Source organism: Molossus molossus, unplaced genomic scaffold (assembly GCF_014108415.1).
Source record: "Molossus molossus isolate mMolMol1 unplaced genomic scaffold, mMolMol1.p scaffold_m16_p_1, whole genome shotgun sequence".
NCBI classification, from domain to species: Eukaryota; Metazoa; Chordata; class Mammalia; order Chiroptera; family Molossidae; genus Molossus; species Molossus molossus.
Window position 1 is genome coordinate 77,535,828 of NW_023425344.1, and position 22,463 is coordinate 77,558,290.

General features: G+C 40.6%; 2 protein-coding genes across 2 annotated transcripts in view; one reads left to right on the plus strand and one right to left on the minus strand.

The window, feature by feature from the left end:
- Nucleotides 1-7,650, plus strand: part of METAP1 (methionyl aminopeptidase 1) — an 84,162-nt gene extending 76,512 nt beyond the window's left edge. Inside the window, exon 12 of the transcript XR_004956798.1 lies at nt 7,525-7,650. The gene's annotated coding sequence lies outside the window, so the exon portion shown is untranslated. The remainder of the gene's footprint in view (nt 1-7,524) is intronic.
- Nucleotides 7,651-8,158: 508 nt separating this feature from the next.
- On the minus strand, nt 8,159-22,072 carry LOC118636554 (alcohol dehydrogenase class-3). The gene is made up of 9 exons (XM_036271689.1): nt 22,038-22,072; nt 19,466-19,567; nt 17,600-17,741; nt 16,501-16,588; nt 12,212-12,431; nt 11,802-12,062; nt 10,631-10,766; nt 8,580-8,718; nt 8,159-8,437 (listed from the first exon to the last, which is right to left on the minus strand). The coding sequence occupies exons 1-9, from the start codon at nt 22,047-22,049 to the stop codon at nt 8,413-8,415; spliced, it is 1,125 nt and encodes a 374-aa protein (XP_036127582.1). The 5' UTR covers nt 22,050-22,072; the 3' UTR covers nt 8,159-8,412.
- Nucleotides 22,073-22,463: the final 391 nt, after the last annotated feature.

The following is a 22,463-nucleotide window of genomic DNA, read 5'->3' on the forward strand; positions in this document are numbered from 1 at the left end:
GTCACTGGGTTTCTGTCAGATCTTTCTATTTTAAGAATATTTTTCTTGAGCAAAAAAATCTGGGACGAGATATTTGGAGACCATTTGGATATCCTGTGCACTCAATGATTTTAGTGTTTATTGATTATGCTTGTTAGAATCCATTATTTTATTACATTGGTTGCTGCAAATTGGGACTTTCTAAGTCTAGCATTTCATCTGCATTGTTGGCTGGCACTCATACAAAGAAGCACTTTTATTCCTCCCTCTTACCCACTTTTTTTTTTTAATCCTCACCTGAGGATATTTTTCCATTGATTTTTTTTTTTTAAGATAGAGTAGGAGGAAGGGAGGGAGAGCGCGAAACATTGATGTGACAGGCACATCGGGTTGTCCTCTGCATGACCCCAACCACTCTGGTTTGAGGGCCGATGCTCAAACCGCTGAGACAAATTGGCCAGGGCCCCATTTTTTTTTTGAGTATTAATGTGGGTTCATTGATTCTTTCTAAATATTCTATTTAAATTACTGTTGTTGTTCTGAATTTGGTCAACAAGAACACCTTTAAGCTTATTCATAGGTTATTTTGACCTGTGCCTATCAATCTTTGAGCACTTTCTTGCTTTTTGCTATAGCAAGATATTCTGGGTTTATCATTACACTGCCTGTCCCAGATTGGTGGTAATTGGCTATTTCTTCAAGGAGAAGCCTACATTCTTTTCTTGGGGAATGGTATTTGGAAATCACGATCTAGGTGCTACCGGGCTGCCATTGTTTCTGGGCCCTTTCAGGGAACAGAACCAGAAAATGCATTGTTTATACATCATGGGTTCCTTCGGATACTTTCATTTCAAATCTAACATTCATCTTCCTCACCCCCGTTCCCTTCCGTCTGTATCTTCCTTCTCTGATGGTGAGAACTTGGGTTTTGAACAACTCCAATATTTACTATTTGGTTGATTCTATAAGATGTAAAATTATTTCAGAGTTACTACATGAAAATCACTACCAAAATAAAGTTATTAAGTGCAAAATTTGTGATTCTTTTTATTCTTGGAACATTATATCACTAAAGGTGTGCAGAGTATTGGTTTAAAAGTTATTTGAGGTAATCTGATCCTACTGTGTGCTAAATCTCATAAACTGAGCTACTTTTAACAGTGCAGTGCATCTTGGGGGAAAAGGCACAGTAGGGCTGGGGAAGATATTTTAGTCGTCTGGGAGTTAGAAATACTGGACGTTTGAGACCGTGTGATGAGATTCTATCTGTATTTGATGGTGTTTGACTTCTACCATGCTCTCCAGGTACAAGAGGAGTACATTATACCACTTGTGGATGTGTGGCTCATTTTCCAATGTAGTAGAGGAAAAAATCACCTGGACATCAGTGTTTTAGGAACAAATTGTTTCACATTGTAGGCTGCGTTATGCTAATATTCTAAAAGTTAATGTGTTGAGCTTCATTTTACAAATGGACATCTAAGGAAAGGGCAGCACGTGCTCCACGCGTGGACATTCTCGGCCTCGGTGTGTGAACCTGAGGGACTAGCAGCCTTTGCGGGCAGCCTCCTCCCTTACCTGTTCTTTTTGGTGCCAAGTATGACTGAAAAATCATGGTTTGCACTGGGTTATTTTGCAGAAGAGCAAAACTAAGAGGGCATTGGCTACCTGTCATCTGCTGCCTTTCATTTTGGAGACTGGGTAAGCAACAGCTATCTGTATGGCATTTCTGTGGCTACATTAAATGTCAACACTGGTATATTTTACTAAAATGTGCCAAAAAGTCAGGATGTGGAGCTCTAGGAAAGGGCTTCCTGGAAAGATTTCATTTATCAGTAATGTGTTTGTTATAGTTCAAAGTATTTTAGTAATTGTCCTCTGGACATCCGGGCTCTTTACTATTGTAAAGCTTTTTGTAGAGTAATTGCTCCAGTCTCCTGTGTGATTAGCCCTTTTACTGCTATTACTCCCGCCTTCTCATCCCACTCCCAACAACAGATGCATGCCAGTCCTTACCAAAACGTGGAGACACGTTTGCCCCATGGTATCATAAGAGCACAAGACCACCGATCAGGACACCAGGGCTCTGACTTCTCTGGGTCTTTCACGTTGCATGGCTGGGACACGTCACCATACTTGATCTTTTTGTGGGATGATACCGCAGCTTAGCACCTGTTTTATGTTCTATATACAGTGTGATTATAAAGCAAATTTACTTTAGTTGCGTCAGGGGTCAACAGAAAATTCAGGCTAGAATAAAAAAAAATTTATCGGTATAGCCCTGGCTGGTTTGGCTCAGTGGTTGGAATGTCAGCCTGCGGTCTAGAGACCCGGGTTCGGTTCCCACTAAGGGCATGTACCTTGGTTGCAGTTTGTCCCCGGCCCTGGTTGGGTCGTGCGGGTGGTGGCCACTTGGTGTGTCCCTTTCACGTTGATGTTTCTCTCTCTCTCCCTCCCACTCTATCTGAAACAAAAATGGAAAAATGTCAAGTAAGGATTAAAAAAAAAATTTATCAGTATGTATGAGCCCTAGATGATTCTGAGGAAACACATTAGCCAAGGATAAAAACAGTATGAAAATGTAGATTTGAGAGAGATCAACAAATTTAATCCAATTTTTCACTGTTTCACCTTAACACAGCTTGATTATTTTTAGTATTTTAGTCCTTGTCTAAACGAGGTCATTCTCTGGGTGAGCACTTTCTTGGAAGGAGCTTGTGCATGTTTACATCTCAAGGAGTTCCATTGTGGTGTCCTGCTTGATAAAAAGCAGTGTGTGCAAAAGCTCATCCCAACTGCTTTGTTCCCATAAAGAAAAGTTCCACTGGAAGAATTTGGTCTAGTGGAGGACTTAGTATATATATCCCTGTTCACTTTGTAGTTGTTTGGCATAATTCTATGCATTTATCATCTAAACTTTAAATATATTTGATAAATGTTTCCCAAATGTGCTTGTGGTGTACTTTTTTTTTCTAAAGGTATTTGCTGACATAGAATCTAATCGTGCATGTTAATTGAAACAAAATTGTCTGAGTCCAAAGTTGGTCTTTTTCCTGGGTCAGCAAAATGTCTCTAGGCCCGAAGTTACTTTTGGACTTTGAACGTCAGCCTACTTGCAAGCAGAAAATGTTCTGAAGTACTCTGTGCATGTAAAATATGCCCCCCTCCCCCCAGTCAGCAAAACATTTTGGGAAACATTTGTATCCAAAATGGATAAATGGAAGTAACATTATGTGTATGTGTTGGAGTCATTTTTGTTTGGTGTTTCACGTACGTTAACCAGCTCCACAGGGCAGAATTGTGGACATAATGCAGTTTTTTCCTCACCTCTATTCCAAAAAACCCCCATCATTCTATACATTCTACATTGTATGTTGTTAGTTCCCTGTGCATGTAATAACTTGTTCCAAGCCAGACATGCCTGTATATATGGACTGTCTTCAGTGAACATCGTTAATGGGTTAAGTAGAAAGCAGAATAGCCCAACATGCTGAAAATGGAAATGCAGAGGTTTGAAAACTTTTAAGTATAATATTGTACAATTTTAGATCCTTAGCTTAAAAAAAACATTTTATGAGTTTTCACGAAATATACAGTGGAAATTATAGCCATATGTGTTACAATTAAAATACTTTTTGTGCAAGATAGCAGTTTAAAGATATTTAAAAAATTTTTTTAACAATACTTCTAAGGTGGTAGAATCCTAATTTTTGACAATCAGGATAGGTTTACTGACATGGATAAGTGAATGCATTTTAGTCCTGCGTTGGTTCAGCAATACACATAACATTCTAGACGCCACTCAAGGGGATGTATTGAAAGGATCTTGACAAGGATCTATAGTCCTATGCTCCAAGAATCCTTATAGTAGAAACATGGGGAGGGGGGCACTTTTTGGAGAATTACTAGCCCTCCATTATCACCCTACATGCCCGTTTTGTCACTGCAGTTGCCCTAGGCAATAACATGCGCTCCTGGAAGGCTGGGCTAAACCAAAGCAGATTAAAAGCACATTTCCCCCAACCATATTTCCACCGAAACCAACTAAGTTTTCCTCTCAGAAACACACATTCTGGGAGCAATTAAGCCCATCAATCAAGAGTATTACGGTAGTTCTCAACCTTCCTAATGCCGTGACCCTTTAATACAGTTTTTCATGTATAAAATTTTTTTATACATACATAAACATAAAATTTTTTTGTTGCTACTTCATAACTGTAATTTTGCTGTTATGTCTTAGGCGACCCCTGTGAAAGGTCATTTGACCCCCCAAGGGGTCGCCACCCACAGGTTGAGAACCGCTGTATTTTTTTAAAACAAAACAAAAGCACATGGTTTCAATCTAACGAAAGGATATATCTGTGCATGGCATATCTGATGTGCTGATAAGAAAACAGTATGATATCTTCTATCATATGGAAAAACAAAAGGGCACAGAATAGTGTCAACAGTATTCCTTTGTGTAACTTTAAAGGACATGTATAAATGCTATTATACACATAGAAACTGGGACTATACATACACTTAACAGTGGTCACCTGGCTTAGGGGGAGGGGCGTGTAGCTTATGTGTTTCCTCCACTATTTGAGTTTTTTTTTTTTTTTTAATCCTCACCTGAGGGGACATTTTTTCCATTTTTGTTCAGATAGAGTGGGAGGGACGGAGAGAGGAAGAGAGAGAAACATCGACATGAAAGGAACACACCTAGTGGCTGCCTCCCACACGACACCAACCAGGGCCGGGGATGAATTGCAACCGAGGTACGTGCCCTTGACCAGAATTGAACTCGAGACTCATTGGTTTGGAGGCCGGCACTCCAACCACTGAGCCAAACCGGCCCAGGCCACTATTTGAGTTTTTTAACTCATGGATTTATTGCTTTCATGTGTTTATTTTTATGACACTGGATGGTAAGACTATCACTCATTTTTGTTTGCTTCTTTATACTGCTCAGGATGAAAAAAATACAAACAAAAAAAAAACCCCCCACGTGTTACTTAACAGCACCAGGAAGAGACTGATAATTTGACTATATTAAAATAAAAGTAATAAAATAACATCAAAATATAAAACTAACAAAAGATTGCATATAAAATAAAGACTTCCTAAAAGTTACTCAGAAAAAGAGAAATAATACAATAGAAAAATGGGCCAAGGATGTGAACAGATAACAGAACAATGAAATACTTTAGTAACTGAGAGAAATGCAAACTAAAGTCATGAAGAAATACCATTTTACACCCATCTGATTTGTAAAAATATCCCATCACTTTGAAGAACAATTTGGCAATTTGGTAAATTTAAAATGTGCTTATCCTAAGTAACTAACACATTGAGCACCATGTCCAAGAGTGTGCCTCCACAGTGTTAGTAACAACACAGAAACAGCTTTGGAAACAGCTTGATGCCATCAGCTGGAGAACACACATATTATGGTAGCTCATAACTGAATATTCCTGCATGGTATTAAAATGAATGAAAGAGAGCTTCACATACAACACGGATTAAGCATAAAATGAGTGAAAAATAGCCCTGGCCGGTTTGGCTCAGCGGTTAGAGCGTCGGCCTGCAGTCCTGAGAGACCCGGGTTCGGTTCCTGCTAAGGGCACGTACCTCGGTTGCAGTTAGTCCCCGGCCCTGGTCGGTCGTGAGGGTGGCAGCCACTCGATGTGTTCCTTTCACGTCGATGTTTCTCTCTCTCTCTCTGTTCCTCTCTCTCTCTCCCACTCTACCTGAACAAAAAATGGAAAAATGTCCTCGGGTGAGGAAAAAAAAAAAAAAGTGAAAAATCAAAGCTGCAGAATGAGACAGTATCAGGTTTAGAACATGCACAATACTGAGGGTTTACAGATACTATATCCAGGCATACCTCAGAGATATTGTAGGTTCAGTTCCAGACCAATGCAATAAAATAAGTCACATACATTTTTTGGTTTCCAAGTGCATATAAAAGTTATGTTTACATTATACTGTAACTTATGAAGTGTAATAGCATTATATCTTAATTAAAATTATTGCTGAAAAATGCTAACCGTCATCTGAGCCTTCATTGAGTTGTAATGTTTTTGCTGGTGGAGGGTCTTGCCTGGATGTTGGCAGCCACTGACTGATCAGGGTGGTGGTTGCTGAAGCCTGGGGCAATTCCTTGTCATATGATGACGATGAAGTTTGCCACATCGATTGACTCTTCCTTTCACGAACAATTTCTCTGTAGTACTAGATACTGTTTGATAGAATTTTACTCACAGAATTTCTTTCAAAATTGAAGCCAATCGTCTCAAACCCTGTTGCTGCTTTATCAACTAGGTTTAGGTAATATTCTAAGTCCTTTGTGGACATTTCAACAATTTTCAGAGCATCTTCACCAGGAGTAGATTCCATCTCCAGACCACTTTCTCGGCTCATCCCAAAGTAACTCGTCCCTTCAAATTTTATCATGAGATTGCAAGAATTGTCCCATCTTCAGGCTCTCCTAATTCTAGTTCTCTTTTGTTTCTGTCAAATCTGCAGTTATTTCCTACATTGATGTCTTGACCCCCTCAAAGTCATCTATGAGGGTTAGAACCAACTTCTTTCTCAAACTCCTGTTTATGTTGATATTTCAACCTCTTCACACGAGTAATGAATGTTCTTAATGGCATCTGGAATGGTGAATCCTTTGTTTTCAATTCACTTTGCCCTGATTCATTAGCAGAACCACCATCCAAAATAGTGAGAATTACCAAAATGTGACACGAAGTGAGCAAATGCTGTTAGAAGGTGGTGCCAATAGACATGCTTGACACAGGGTTGCCCTAAACCTTCAATTTGAAAAAAAAAAACACACCCCAAACAACCCAGTATCTGAGAAGCACAACAAAGTACAATAAAATGAGGTATGGCAGGTCCTTGAATAACCTGGTTTTCAACCTCATTTCATTATAATGTTGGAGAAAATTGACTCCCAGCTTTGCAGAGTTGGCACATCTGCCCATGTCCACGTGTTTTCTCTGGGGACTGGTTTCTTCTCACATCCCAAAGATGTGCACGTGAGGCGGATGCCCTGAGTTGCAGAGATGCCCCAGCCACCCATGACCGTGTACTGGATTCAGTGGGTTGGAAAATCATTGTTTTGATGAATCTTTTTCATTCCTCACCTGAGGATATTTTTCTATTTATCATTAGATAGAGTGGGAGGGCAGGAGAGAGAGACAGAGAGAAACATCAATGTGATAGAGCCACATTGACTGGTTGCCTCCTGCATGACCCAACCAGGGCCAGGGACCAACTGCAACCGAGGTACGTGCCCTTGACCAGAATCGAACCTGCGACTCATTGGTCCACAGGCTGATGCTCTAACCGCTGAGCCAAACTGGCCAGGGCTTGATGAATCATTCTTAAATGTGTAGCTCACATTTATTTTAATGTTTAACCTTAGACATGTTTTGAGTCTTTACTTAGAAGTTTGATGTTTTTGTGACAAGAAACATGCCATGGGAACTAGACTGTTGTCCTATCTGTTAGCCTATGGAACACTGGTTTTGTGACGTGTCCTTTCTCTTCCAGCTGCCACTTCCAAGAGCCTATGGACCTGAATCGAGGACCTACTGTGTGCCTGTGTAGTAAGAGCATGACAGGCATGAGAGTGATGAACACGGAATTCTGGATGCTGCTTACCTCTGGAAAGGCAATGTGGTCTGCAAGTGGTCAAACGTTAAGATTTAATAAAAGTAAGTGCAGGAACTTGGATATTCAGTACATAAATAACTATAATTTTTATAATCTTGAAATAGTCCATAGAGCTAACAACACATATACATATGCCTACATAAATACAGAAGGTAGTTTCAATGATGCATTTTAGTGCCACTGTGGGCTAGGTGCCAGTGTAGGAACTGGGGGTACATAAGTCTGAACAAGGCATAGTGCCTGCCCTCAAGGAGACAGTCTCACAGGAGCTGACTTGGGTTCTGATGACCTTTGCCACTGACGGCTAAGGCAATCTGCTCTGCAGTAAATGAGCCTGAGACTCTTACAAGTTAAGCCCAAGTTACTGAGACAGCAGCAGACAAGGGTCATAAACTCACTACTGCCCTGCTTCCTCTGTCTTTCCTTTAAAGAATGAAGACAATTGGGAGGGAACCATGAGAATAAATTCACTATAAAACAGTGATAAACACATAGGTAGAAATTGCTTTTATTATGTTAAAAAAAATCCTTAATGAGCTAGCAATTATTCATGTGAAAAACAGTCCAGAAAACAGATTTATGACTGTATTAGCCTTATCCCTGATTGGAGATATATTAATTAATACAGAAAACATTATTCCCTAGAGTAGGTTACTGAACATTTAAGAGGCTGTGAACACGGAAGAGCTTCTCCCCATCTATTGGCCGCTCCAATCAGATCACGTGACTCAGTTATAAGGATGAGCATATTTTCTTCTTTGGAATTTAAAACTTTACAACAGTTCGGATGCTGTAAGAGAAAGAAACAATAAACATAGGTTTTGAATGGTATCTTTTAAGAAGATTAAAATTGTATTTTTTTAACCCTTCTTCCTCCACAAACCTCACATCATTCCTACATTCCATAATGTATAACCAAAGAGACAGCTTACCTCTTTCCTGCATGCAGCAGTTCAAAGGCTTTGTTAATTTGGTCAAAAGACAGATTATGAGTCACAAATTCATCAACTTTGATCTTTTTGGACATATATTCGGACACCAACTTTGGGACGCTTTCTACACTCTTCCATCCTAAAAGAAATCATACATCTATTCATTAATTTTTTTCAACTAGTCTCTATAATATGCTTATTACCTTGTAGGTTAAACAAAGACATTTAAGGAATAAACTTTTTCATTACAGAGGAATGGAATACTTCAAAATCAGCAGAGATGAGAAAGAATTTAATGCATATCTCTAGTTAAGAAAAAAGTAAATGCCTTTTTAGTATTTTCCTTTTTCTGTACTGATTTACTAAAATCTCATTAAGTTTCCAACTACCCAGAATAGAACCCTGTAAGTCTTAGAACAAGCTTACTCATTAGGTCCACAACAGCAGAGAAAAATACTGATGTGATATGTGACTATTGCTTTGGTTTTAAACCAACAATGAATAGGGGTAGCATCTCAGAATAGAAAACTGAAACTGAGAGCAAAGTAGAAAATCAGATGCTTCAGTTTCTCGCTTGTTATTGAAACAAGCAATAAATCAACAAAGCAGCCTTCCTACTTTTTATAGCAGGGATGCTTTGGACCACATTTCACACCCTAATTGAGCTTTTTCCCAAATCTCCCTCATTATACCCTCTACCAATTATTTTTCCCCCTACAAATGGAGGACTTCTTTCTCCTTTAAAATTCTTTTTAACTGAGACAACTACAACTCTAGACCAAAACTTCTACTTATATCTGTGGATCACATTTTAGCAACACCCCTGGCTCAGCGACCCAGGCTTAGAAGCCCTTTCAAATCCAGCTATGGGTCCTGAGATGATGTCTCTCAGTTGCACGTGTGGCTTTAAAAGTCTGTCCTAAGATACTCAAGTTCTGCATACGTCCAGGGCTTTGGAAAGGAGGGTTTAGTCAGCTTGACATTTCTACAGCAAATTTTGTAGTCATAGAAGAAAAACTTTGGCCAAACTCTGTATTTTAGCATACTTTCGTAATCTTTTCTTTCTGACTGGCATAATATAAGGTAGGGGATGTTAACAGATGCTTGTTAAACACAGACCATTCAAAACTCAGGCTATGTGGCCTTTTTCTTAAGAGGATAGTGAGAACATATTTTTTCAAAAACCTGTCAAAACTCAGGCAACCCCAAACAACCAAGTAATTTTTAGGATCACACAATGGAGAAATAATCAGTCTGGCAGCTCTTTAATTATGTTATAAGGTTTTGACTAATTTAACATTTTCAGTTTAAGACTTGATATTGGTGTCTGTTCGGTGTGGCTCAGTGGTTGAGGGTCGACCTGTGCACCAAGAGGTCACAGGTTTGATTCCCAGTCAGGGCACATACCCAGGTGGTGGGCCCAGTCCCCAGACGAGGGCATGCAGGAGGCGGCCAGTCGATGTTCTCATCGATGTTTCTATCTCTCTTCCTCTCCCTTCATCTCTCTCAAAATCAATAAAAAGAAAAATAAAAAAATAAATAAAATCAATATTTTTATTTTTCCAAAAAGGAAAAAAAAAAAGACTTGGTATTGGTTACTGCTGGAATCAGTACTCTTCAGACAGAAGTATGATTACACCCAGTGATCACTGCACTCTCCAGAAAAATGAGTAAAAAACACCTATAATCTATTAAATTCCACAACATGACACAGCATGGATGACATTATTTGCTTAACTTGCAACCAACTTCTCATGCCTGCCCTACCCCAACTATAGCCTGATTAAGAGAGTATTGAGTGTGTGTGTGTGTGTGTGTGTGTGTGAGAAACGTGGCCTTGGGCTTCAGGAGAAGCTGAGCACCATCCCAGTCCCAGGAGAAAATACTGATAGAGGGTGAATCCCTTCTATTAAAATAACTTTGTATGCAACAAGTCAGGATGAGAAGGTAGCCCTTAAAAATTATTGTTAAAATAAGGAAATTGGCCTGGAATTAAAACTCTGCCAATGCAAGCGAGAGAGAAAAGATACTCATCCCATTCAACAAATTACCCCCAAAGGCGGTGCCTTTCCACGTGCGGCCTGTCACCAGCTGGAACGGCCGAGTGGCGATTTCTTCTCCCGAAGCAGCTACTCCAACCACCACGCTGACGCCCCAACCTTTGTGGCAGGCCTCCAGCGCGGCTCTCTGCAGCGGACAGGACCGAATCACAGCAGTTAGTGCATTTGGCTGAGAATATCTGCTTGCCCAGAAACTGCTGTGGGGGAGAGGGTGGTTTCACAAAGCTTTTGAAAAATGGCAACAAAATGGTCAAATGGAATGTTTAGTAAATTTTATTGAACAATTTTTATTTTAACAGGTCTTTAAAAATTTTACTAACTTGGCTAAATAGTAACACAAATTGAAATAATTCAAAGATTTAACTTGCTGTTTATTTTTAAAAGTAAATTCTAGCTCAAAATTCTAAAGACTTTGACAAAAGAAGCAGGCAGAGAAGTGATACTAACACTTTTGCTGAAGGTCTACTTTGTGTCAAATAGGCGCTGCTACTGTCTGTGTTTTACACATGCAGACAGAAGTTTAGAGAAGTCAAGTCATTGCTCAGGGTCACTGATTCGGTACGCGGATGTTTATCTAATTTCAAAGCTCACTCTCTCTACAGCTGCCTCATTCTGCCTTATTAAGTGGACATACTCTAAGAGTCAGCAAACACTGAAAGGCAAAGAAACATTTTCCTTCATCCTTCCCTGGGCCATTCTTGTGTCATTTTCCATCTGTAGTTCGAATTGTTATTTTTCCTTTCTTCTGTTAGAATAATTCTTATCAAGAGACTTTTCCGTTAAAAAACAAAACAATTTTAAATTTTAATTAAGAAAATTTCATTAAAAAGGCAGTTACAGCCCGACCGGTGTGGCTTACTGGCTGAGCGTTGACCCATGCACCAAGCGGTCGCCGGTTCGATTCCTGGTCAGGGCACATGCCCAGGTTGTGGGCCCAATCCCCAGTGCGGGGCAGGCAGGAGGCGGCTGATTTGGTGTTCTCTCTCACTGATGTTTCTATCTCTCCCTCTCCCTTCCCCTCTCTCTCTAACATCAATAAAGAAAAAAATAAATAAAAATAAAAAACATTATTTTCAAGGGGGACAAAAAGGCAGTTGCGCGCGCGCGCACACACACACACACACACACACACACAGAAAGGAATGAAGCCAAGCGTACTTACCATGACCTTCACATTACCAATACACTCAAAGGAATAGTCCACTCCCCCATCAGTCATCTCTATGAGTACTTCCTGGATGGGTTTACTGAAGTCCTGGGGGTTGATACATTCAGAGGCTCCAAACTCCTTGGCCCTTGCGAATTTATCTTTATTGATATCCACACCAATGATCCGGGATGCACCAGCCACCTTACAGCCCATGATAACCGCCAATCCAACTCCTCCTAGGCCAAACACCGCACAAGTAGAGCCAGGCTCCACCTAACAGTAAGAGAGGCGATGAGGTACTCCTCCCACAAGAGTCAAGGAAATCACTAGGTTTCTTACAGATCAGGCCAATTTCATTATTCCAGCAGAGCTCTGCTGTATCAGATTAGAAGGCAGAGGCTAAAAGCCAGGCCAACACTTACCTTGGCAGTGTTCACAGCAGCACCATAACCAGTTGAAATGCCACAACCCAGGAGGCAGACTTTATCCAAAGGTGCTAAAGGATCAATTTTGGCAACAGAGATATCAGCCACAACTGTGTGCTCAGAGAATGTGTTGGTTCCCATGTAATGTAAAACTGTCTGTCCTTTGCAAGTAAATCTGCTGGTGCCATCTGGCATTAACCCTTTCCCTTGAGTGACCCTAAAGAAAACAAGAAAGGAAAAGGCAGGGTAGCATTACCTAAAACCCTTAAGAAAAAGAAATTAGTTTAAAAAATAATGACTAGTAAGTCATGATTAAGTACGTTAGAAAGCGTGCTAAGATCAAAAGTCCAATTCTTAATGTGTGTATCAGTAATTTAGCATCTTTCAGCAATGCCTTATTAGGGAAACTTATACCTCATGCTATTTTTTTCCAACATTCAATGTCCTTCTGGATTTTATTGTCAGAGTACTGAAATAATTTTTAACAGGTACAACTTATGGATCAGATGAAGTTATTTAAAAATTCCATCATAAAACTCTGTAAGCAAATATAACTTCATAAAACATAAAGCCGAATCCAGCACTTACACAGGCAGAGATCCCATGCAGTGATCCACTGGACTGAGGAAAACAGAGAGCCAAACTGGCTGATTCAGATCTTTCAGGAGGCCCTTTTCAAAAGTAACAGTCCTCAAGGATTCAAGTTACTTTCTCTCTTCATGTAGTTTTTTGCCTGTGTAGTTGGTTACAGCAACGGGGCTCAAGGTGGGAGAACAAACTCACAAAGGCAACCAATATTATATAAAAATTATTTTTTGATATTCTAAATATAAAGGTGATATCATGTCTTGTTTAGGAGGATGAGCCCTAAAGTCAGACACACTTGTTCAAATTTTGTGTGATGTTGGGCAAGTAAAGTAACCTTTGTGCCTTAGTTTTCTCACTAGAAAATGCAGAGAAAAATTATGTTTTGCCCAGCCAGTGCGGCTCAGTGGCTGAGTATCGACCCATGCACCAAGAGGTCACCAGTTTGATTCCCGATCAGGGCACATGCCCAGGCTGTGGGCCCAATCCCCAGCGGGGGACATGCAGGAGGCAGCCCATTGATGTTCTCTCTCACTGATGTTTCTATCTCTCTCTCCCTCTCTCTCTAAAATCAATAAAGGAAAAAATTAAAAAAAAAAAATTGTATGTTTCTCATAGATTGCTAAAAAAAAAAAAAAAAAATCAAATGAGATGTTATGTAAAGCATTAGCATTGTGCCTGGCGTGGAGTGCTTAATAATTATTTTTTTTATTTTTAATAAAAAAGAAACACTATAATTTTGAGGCAGGACAGTAAAAAGTAGGAAAATTCCTTGACAAGTGAAATAAGGGAAACTGAGACAAAATAACTGAATGGGACAATTTGAGCAATTTACAGCCAGCTTATGAATCACAGGTTTTTTCTTCCCTAACCAAGGACACTTAGGAGCAAATGGTTTACACATTCCAGACTGTCCTGGGGCAGAATGGCGTTGGTCTTGGTCCCTCTTTGATGATGAGGTTCTTTGAAAATAAAACTAACCAGCCCAGCCGGTGTGGCTCAGTTGTTTGAGCATTGTCCCCTACACCAAGAGGTCACCAATCCGATTCTCAGTCAGGGCACATGCCTGGGTAGCAGGCTTGATCCCCAGTAGGGGGCATGCTGGAGGCAGCCTACTGATGTTTCTCTGTCATCCATGTTTCTATCTCTGTCTCCTTCTCCTTTCCTCTCTCTAAAAATCAATAAAAACATATTTAAAAAAAAAAAACTAACAAGAAAATAACTCTGATCTCTCTATATGCACATTTTGATAAATCAACATATCGAAGGACACACCTGGAAAGCTAATGAATATTCTGTTAAGATGCTCCCCCAAGATCTCCCTTGGGATTCCCACTGGCCAAAGAAAGCTAAAGTCTCAAGAGAAAGGATCCACCGTGCACTCGCTAGAGCACGCCAACACCTTGTATTTCTGCTCTCTTTCTCCTAAACTCTAAGGGTCCTCACGAGACCTGCAGCCAGGGGAGCAGTGGGCAGCGGCAGCTCATCCTGGGCTCACCTCCTGACCCCGTCTCTAGGCCCCCTTCCCTCTGACCTTCCAGTGAGCTAACAGCAGCCCTGCCCTGGCTCACTTCTTTCCTATAACATTTCTAGGGAGCCAAAGCAGCCCTGCCTAGGCTCTGTCTTATTGCTTCTTCTACCCTAAGCCCTTCCTTTGTTTCATCGTCCCAGCTTTAACAAACATACTCTCAAAATTCATCTGCACTTGTGTTGTGAAATCTTTCCTGCAGGAAGTCAAGAACCGCACACTACTGGCTGGCCTGAGGCAGACCCGCTCTGGGCCCAGACCCTGTCTGGTAACAATTTGATGTACACTCTTAGACAAATTGTTGGAATAATATGAATAAACAAATACACAGATGAAGAGAAACAGACTGCCTCTAGATTGAAGGGTAAATACAATGTCCTTTGAGAAAAACAAAAACATGACCAGAAACCTAGAGCAAATAGGGACAGAGCTCCACCATAAAGGACTGTTATCTCTTTATGAGAGCAACGTGCTTGTTTAGCCCTCCTTAATGAGTCATCACTTCTCCCCAGGAGTTCACAAACAAAAGGTGACGTAGGATGCGTTTTAAGTTCTGAAAGAACTTGTCACCCTAAAAGGTATCAGTCAGCCACAGAAAGCCTATCACCATCATTATGTGTCACAAAATCTTCAGGCTGTTTGAAATTCCCTTTGAAAAACAACTTTTTATTCTAGCTTTGCCAAAAGCAATTGGATTTATGTTATAAAACAAATGAATTTTGTTTTCCAAAAATATAAACCAATTTTGTCAATGCATTAGAAAACAAGTGCAACAACAAACAGCTCTCCCATCCACTGCTGGTGGGAACGGATCCTATGGCTCAGCATTCTAATCCTAGGAAAATACCTGTAGGGGAATTTGGGCCCTTCCTGTGCTCAACTCCCCTCTCTCCCTGGGGGAAGACCATGAAGGCCATCAGTAAGCAGACTGTGAGACCTTGGGAGCCTGGCCAGTTCTTCGTAAAGAAAACAGTGTTTTGATCTCACACAGGCCTGTCCCCCTCCCTCTGCATGCCGTTTTTGTTTTGTGAACTCTATAAAATCTTGTGCTGGGAAAGCGTGGGTAGTGGCAAAACAATAGCATTGGCCTGCGGCTCCCAGAGTGGCCCATCTGAAGGATGGATGGGACTTAGCAGTTCAAATTCACTGATGGCAGCCGGAGCGGCAGTCAACTTTACTGGTTGGCTGTCACTGGTGCACACAAAAATCCTAATAAACCCATGTCTTTCACAGCCAGTCCTCTGGGTTATTTCTTTGGGAATCCAAGAACAACACACTGAAGGCTTCTGGGACCTCAGCACTTTGAATAACAATGCCAAGGAGAAAGTAGTGGTACTTGGAATGGAATTTGGCAGAGAAACTTGGATACATCTCCCAGGCATGATGAATGAAAAAAACAGACCAAAGAGCGCATGATGCCTAACTATATGAAGTTCTATAGTAAAATAAATTAGAATAGTGGATACCTCTGAGGGAGCAAGGTGTTGACTTATGAGGGACTTTGTAGGGTGCTGGAAGGGTTCTCTACCTTGATCTGGGTGATGGTTATAACCATTAGATATGCATATACATAAAAATTCATTGAGCTGTACACTTAAGATTTGTATACTTTAAGTACTTTATTATACGTCTGTTCTACCTCAATAAAAAAGAAAACAGGAAAAAAAAAAAACCAACAGCAACAAATACAAGAACATTGTAAACTGCCTCAAAGAAGTACTTCTTTAAGAGTTATTACCTTTCTATAATAAAGTAACTACCTTTTCTGTGTGAAGGGGTTATGTTATCTTTTCTAGTCTTCCCAGTAACCTTATGAAGTTTTATTATTTCAATTTCATGGACAATAAAATGGACAAAAGATGATTTCATTTAATTTCATAAGCATGTCCTTCTTTATCACACGTTGGCAAATTTAGCCTAGTGTTATGGAATGAGCATGAGTTCATAAAATTCAGTTTTCTTCTTTCTTAATAGCTGATGATACTGGAAAACCCACTTAATTTCTAAGTCTTAACCTTTTCATCTATGAAAACTGGAATACTGATGATAGTGAGGTTGTTATAAAGATGGAATGAAATAATTCATGTAGAATGCTCTGTATAAATTGTCACACTTATTATCATCATGAAGATGACCTCTTCTTGTTTTAAGAATAAAATAAAAAGATACTAACCTTATCTTCTGGCAAAGGTTTGTTTTAGGATTTAGACAGAATTTGCATTCTCCACACTGAGGGATGTAAAGTGGGATGACAGTATCACCTGGAAAACAAATGCAAAGACATTGTCCTGGAGAGGTAGCATCTGTTTCTAATGAATATATCAGCCCCTGCAAATTCCCATTCCTGCCAACTCATTTGGCTTTGGAAAGTAAACAACCTCTAGGCTTAGACATTGCCTGACTCTGCAAAACACACAAGTTTCAGAATTTTCATTAAAGGAAACTTAAAACAATAACTAGAGAACAAGGAATCGTGTGCCTCAAAATACTGATCCACAGATGCATCTTTAAAAATTCTTGCTTCAAAAAAAAAAAGCCCTGGCCGGTTTGGCTCAGCGGTTAGAGTGTTGGCCTGCGGTCCAGAGAGACCCAGGTTTGGTTCCCGCTAAGAGCACGTACCTCGGTTGCAGTTTGTCCCTGACCCTGGTTGGGTTGTGCAGGTGGCAACCACTCAATGTGTCCCTTTCACGTTGATGTTTCTTTCTCTCTCTCTCCCTCCCACTCTATCTGAACAAAAAATGGAAAAATGTCCTTGGGTGAGGATAAAATAAATAAATAAAAATTCTTGCTTACATTAGGCTGGGGAAGGCAGGACGGAGTGGGAGTGGGAAGGAGGGTGTCAATGGCGAAAAGAAGGGGACATCTGTAATACTTTCAACAATAAAAAAAAAATTCTTGCTTAATTGGGCAAAACTGATTTTGGAAATGTTTTTCAGTTTAAGATGAACAGCAAGCAGTCTGCAAAATCAGAGGAAAAATATCTTCAAATACTGGTGGGCAAAAGTAGGTTTATAGTTATGAGTATGCAAAACACAGAGTTTATTCTTGTATTATCATTTATCAATTGTTATATTATTTTTCCATACATAGAACTGTAAACCTACTTTTGCTCACTCTGTATTTGTGCTTCCTGGGTGAGTTATAAAACCAATCCTGACAACTTTCTTAGGTGATAGCTTGTTCATAAATAAAAAATGTAGTTTATCAGAAATGTTATTTCCCTATAGAAATAAGCCAAAATTGTAAAATAATGGGTTCAAATACCCTCTTACCTGCCTTCAGCTTAGTAACTCCTTCACCAACACTTTCCACAATTCCAGCACCTTCGTGTCCCAAGATCACTGGAAAACTCCCTTCAGGATCAGCCCCACTCAGGGTATAGGCATCAGTGTGGCAAACTGCAGTGGCAATAATCTACCAGGATATTCAAATAAAGAGCGTTTTAGTGTGTGTGCATGTAATTCAGAGTGAGGCATAGATCAAAGGAAAAGCACTTTTACTTTAACACCATATTTCATTGATTCTAAGATACATTTCTTTCTTATTTTAACCTAAAATCAGTATGTGCTTACAAAAGGATGGCATCTTAACGAGAATTGGCAGCCTTTTTTAGTAGTACATGAAAGTACTAGGGCATTTATATGCAATGAAAGATGGTACATCTATTGTCCTTTTCAGTGCACAGTAGCCAGACTAAGTGAATAAGACGACTGTCTGGGCACCTGTGCCTTCTGGTGTGAAGAGGAACAGCACCTGTGTGCAAAGCCATCTCACTGCTGGCCTCTTTATCACTGTTGGGAAATGGGATTTCTAAAAAGGTATAGGCTATTTCTGAAATACGCAAGCCTGCTTGGTCTGCAACAAAACTCAGAGCTTTTAGTGGAACCAATTCCATATAAGCAGCCACACACAAATTCTGCTTTAAAAAGCCCCTTATCCCCATCTTCTGGCTTTCAGGTATCCATTGTCTTTCCAAACGACCAAAAAAGCACAGAAGGAAAAGTCTTAGAGTATATTTATGTTTCTCTGCTTCTCACCTACAATGTAACATGCTTTGCTATTTGTTAGCAGTTTCCCAAGGAAGACAGTTTAGCTCAGTGTGCCCCATACAGTACATTCAGGACAAACATTTTCTTTTTCAATGGCAAAATCACAATCAGGTTAATTCCTGAACTTAACGATCACAAGATTTCACATTCTTGGGTCTGGGTTGAAAAGGGCCTTGAAAAGTTATTTGGCCCTGTGCTTCTTGACCTGTATGTGTGATCCCTGGGAGCATGAGCCAGTATGTACTGTGCATTTGGAGGTGGGAGAGGAGGCTGTTTACTCCAATTTATAGCAAAAAGAGCTCATTTTTCAAGATTGGTAGTTTTACTTGAAGGTCACTACTTAATTTTTTCAAATATTTTTATTGATTTTGAGAGAGAGAAGGAGAGGGAGAGAGATAAACACTGATAAGAGAGTGGAACATTGATCAGCTGCCTCCTGCACACCCCCTACCAGGGATGGAGCCCAAAACACAGGCACGTGCCCTGACCAAGAATTGAACCAGTAGGGCACTCAACCAACTGAGCCACATGGGCCAGAGCAAAGGTCACTACCTTAAACAATTAATTTTATATCAAAACAAATATAGAGAAGAATTCTAAAAGTATCCAGCCGGTTGCTTTGTGCAGTATGACTCTCTCTGGGGATAACTTCATTTCTCTGCTACAGCTGAGGTTACGAAGCATTGGAACAACGAATGTATCCCCTGCACTCGGACCCTGTCTGTAAGAGTCAGTATTTAAAGTTCTCCAATCAAGCTGACTTCACTTGGTTGTTGCTCCAGTGGATCAGGAGCCTCTTCTCAAATCTTATTTGAAGTCTAACCTAACAAAATTGAAGACCATTTCTTCTTCTTTTGCTTCTAACGTGTCACCACACATTTTAAGTTATGGGATCAACAGAAAGGGGAACATCCTACAAAGGCACCTTAAACCTAGGCTACAAGCATAATGAGGATGTTGTGATTTTATGGTTGGATGACTTTCAGTACCTTGTTCTCAACACTCTCCTTTGGGATTTATCCTCTGCAGAACTCTATCCAGAGACCTAATTGCATGTCTTCTTTTCCATTGCCTTAGATGTAACATTACCTTAATTCGAACTTCATGAGCCCTTGGGGGTGCCACTTCTACCTCCTCGATGGAAAGAGGCTTTCCAGCCTCCCAGGCAACTGCAGCCTTGCACCTGATCACCTGAAATAGGGAAAAAAATACGAGCTAGTTGTTTATTCACCTGAACTAATAATGAACTGCTTATTAGTTTTGTTTTTTTAATTTTTCAACATTTTATTTATTTATTTTTATCCTTACCCGAGGACATTTTTCCATTTTTTGTTCAGATAGAGTGGGGGAGATTGAGAGAGAAACATCGATATGAAAGGGACACATCGAGTGGTTGCCCACCCACACAACCCAACCAGGGCCGGGGACAAACTACAACTGAGGTACATGCCCTTAGCGGGAACTGAACCTGGGTCTTTCTGGACCGCAGGCCGACACTCTAACTGCTGAGCCAAACCGGCCAGGGCTGAACTGCTTATTAGTTAAGTACTGATGAATGCTAATCTTAGGAAGTATATCATAGATTCACAAAGAAACATGTACCTCTAAGTGATATGGAAAATTGTTTTTGCATGTTTTTAGATTCCATAGAAATAATATTCGTTAAAGTATTTAATTTAGATGACCACATGGTCAGATATAAAAGTCTCTTTTGGTTGAAAAGTTTCTTTAAAAAATATATTTTTATTGATTTTTAGGGAGAGGAAGGGAGATAGAAACATTGATCAGCTGCCTCCTGCATGCCCCTACTAGGGATTGAGCCCACAACCCTGGTGCATGGGAAAACACTCAAACAACTGAGCGACAGCAGCTGGGCAGGTTAAGTTTTATCACTAAATATTTAATGACCCTCTATAATGCATAAGCAGGAGCAGGTTAAGATTACAGGTTCAAGAAAATCTGATTCAGTAGGTCTGGCATAGGGCCGAATGCTTAACACATACCCTACAAAATCCTTCTGCTCAGACTGGTGTTAAGTAACAATGGTGCAGTACAAAACTGCAAGATGGGAAGGAGTGCAGAGAGTACCAGAATCGGAGAACTTTAAAAACAATACCTATCTTTTTTAACTGTGCTATCCAGTACAGCGTCCACTTGCCACCTGTGGCTGTTGAGTATTTGAAAAATGGCCAGTCTGAACTGAGTTAAGCTGTAAGTGTAAAATGCACTCAGATTTTGAAGACTTATTGCAAAAAATATTTCAATAATATTTTTAAAATATTGATTACACGTTGAGATAGTATTTTGAATATGCTGGATTATATTCCAATTGTAATGCTATATTAATATGGCTAACAGAAAAGTTAAAATTACACGTGAATTGTATTACATTTGTATAGCATGTTGCCTTAGAGATTCTAGTCAGTACACCCCTCCATTACTAGAGATCCAAGTGTGATGAGGAAGGTTTTGATCAGTTTGCATAATGGTTATGAAACAAGTGGACAGAATAAAGGTTGAAAACCACTGGGTTTATAGGAGACAGACTGGAAAGTCAATAATTACATAGTGTGATTTAAAGGGAGAGGCACAAAGTGTTACAGAATGCAAAGAATGGAGAAAGAGTGTAACTGGTGAATTTGAGAAAGCACCACTTTTAACTGGGATACTGAAAGAGGAAGAAGAGTTACAAATGGTGATAAAACATCTATATACAGGGTGATTGTGAAGAGTGAGTGAGAATGAATATGAAGCCCCTAATACAGTCTTTGGCACAGGGTAACTTTGCAAAAATAAGTTAGTAGCAGTAAAACAAAGAGTGGAGGGAAACAAGGGTTGAACTATATAGAGAGATGAGTGGCTTGTGATCAGAGGCAAGACATTTTGCTTTTAGAATTAAAATGTATATTTTAAATCTGATGGTAGAAAAAAATTCAGACACTGCATTGGAATCCCTTTTCACTTCAATGTACCATAAATCTCAAAGGTCATATTCAGAATATTAACTATGAAGTCATGTACTCTAGAGATCTGCAGCAACAAGAATAGTTCATCCACGTTTTACCCCCATCCCCACTTTTAAAGAAAGTGTCTGAGTGTAAACTGTTACTTTCAATGATAATTCTAACAAAAACAAAGCCCCATTCTAAATCACAAGCAATTGCCCTACTTCAACATTTGAACTACAATAGGAATTGTAATTCCCCCCTGCAAGTATGACCCTGAGCAAGTTTATGTCCTGGACAGGCTCTGGACTTTATGCAAAATGAAGTATACAGAAACCAGTTTTACCATACGCATTACTATAAACAAGAGTTAAGTCCCTACGGCATCTTATCTACTTTATTAATAAAATAACCTTGAACGAAAGAACCTACTGTACTTATTTTTGCGCAGGCAGAGCGTAGCTGCTCCTGAGCCATTTGCACCAGAATAAGCGCCGACCACCCTGGCCCCCCACCTCTCCGGTTCTCCCCACCCGCTCCAGCTGCTCAGAGGCAGCAAAACTCTCCCACTGAGGAGCCGAAACAGAGCTTCCTTCCCGCTGAACCGCTTCTCCGGGGCCGTTTCAGCTTCGGTACCCAGCGGCCTGGTTCCACCCTATGCTTCCCCCCCTCCCATCTCCGGAGTTGGGCCCGCGGCTCGGCTGGGCCTGAGATACCTGGTTCGCCATGCTCTCAATTCGGGTCAGTGAGGGGCGGGCATCCGGGGCGTGCATCCGGGGCAGGCAGTCCGGGGATGTGGGCGGGGCCTGTGATCCACGCAGGGGGCGTGGCGGACTGCGGCGTGGGTGGAGCTTGCGCTCTGCGCTGTCCTGCCTCCCTGCCTCCTCCTACGCCGGGGCAGGGCGAGGAGGCGGGATTTGCGAAGGCTTGGGAGGGATGGGCGGGGCCTGAGGTGTGGTGCTCGCGCACTCTAGCGGTAGCGGGTGGTATCGTCCCCGAGGCTGGAGAGTGTGTGGTAGAGGCTGGATAGCGGTGGCTTCGTGGCTATCATGACACGAGGTTGCAAACCGCCCATGTCAGGATAGGGTTTCCCTGTGTCACTTTAGCCAAGGCAGCTTAGATAAGGCTTACAAAGGAGAGGT

Bases quoted from the DNA above. Each gene is read 5' to 3' on its own strand.
- LOC118636554 (XM_036271689.1), bottom strand. The intron at 10,767-11,801 runs GTAAGTACGCTT...TGTCCGCTGCAG, and splicing joins TTGGTAATGTGAAGGTCATG to AGAGCCGCGCTGGAGGCCTG. The intron at 8,438-8,579 runs GTAAGCTGTCTC...TTTCTCTTACAG, and splicing joins CTGCTGCATGCAGGAAAGAG to CATCCGAACTGTTGTAAAGT.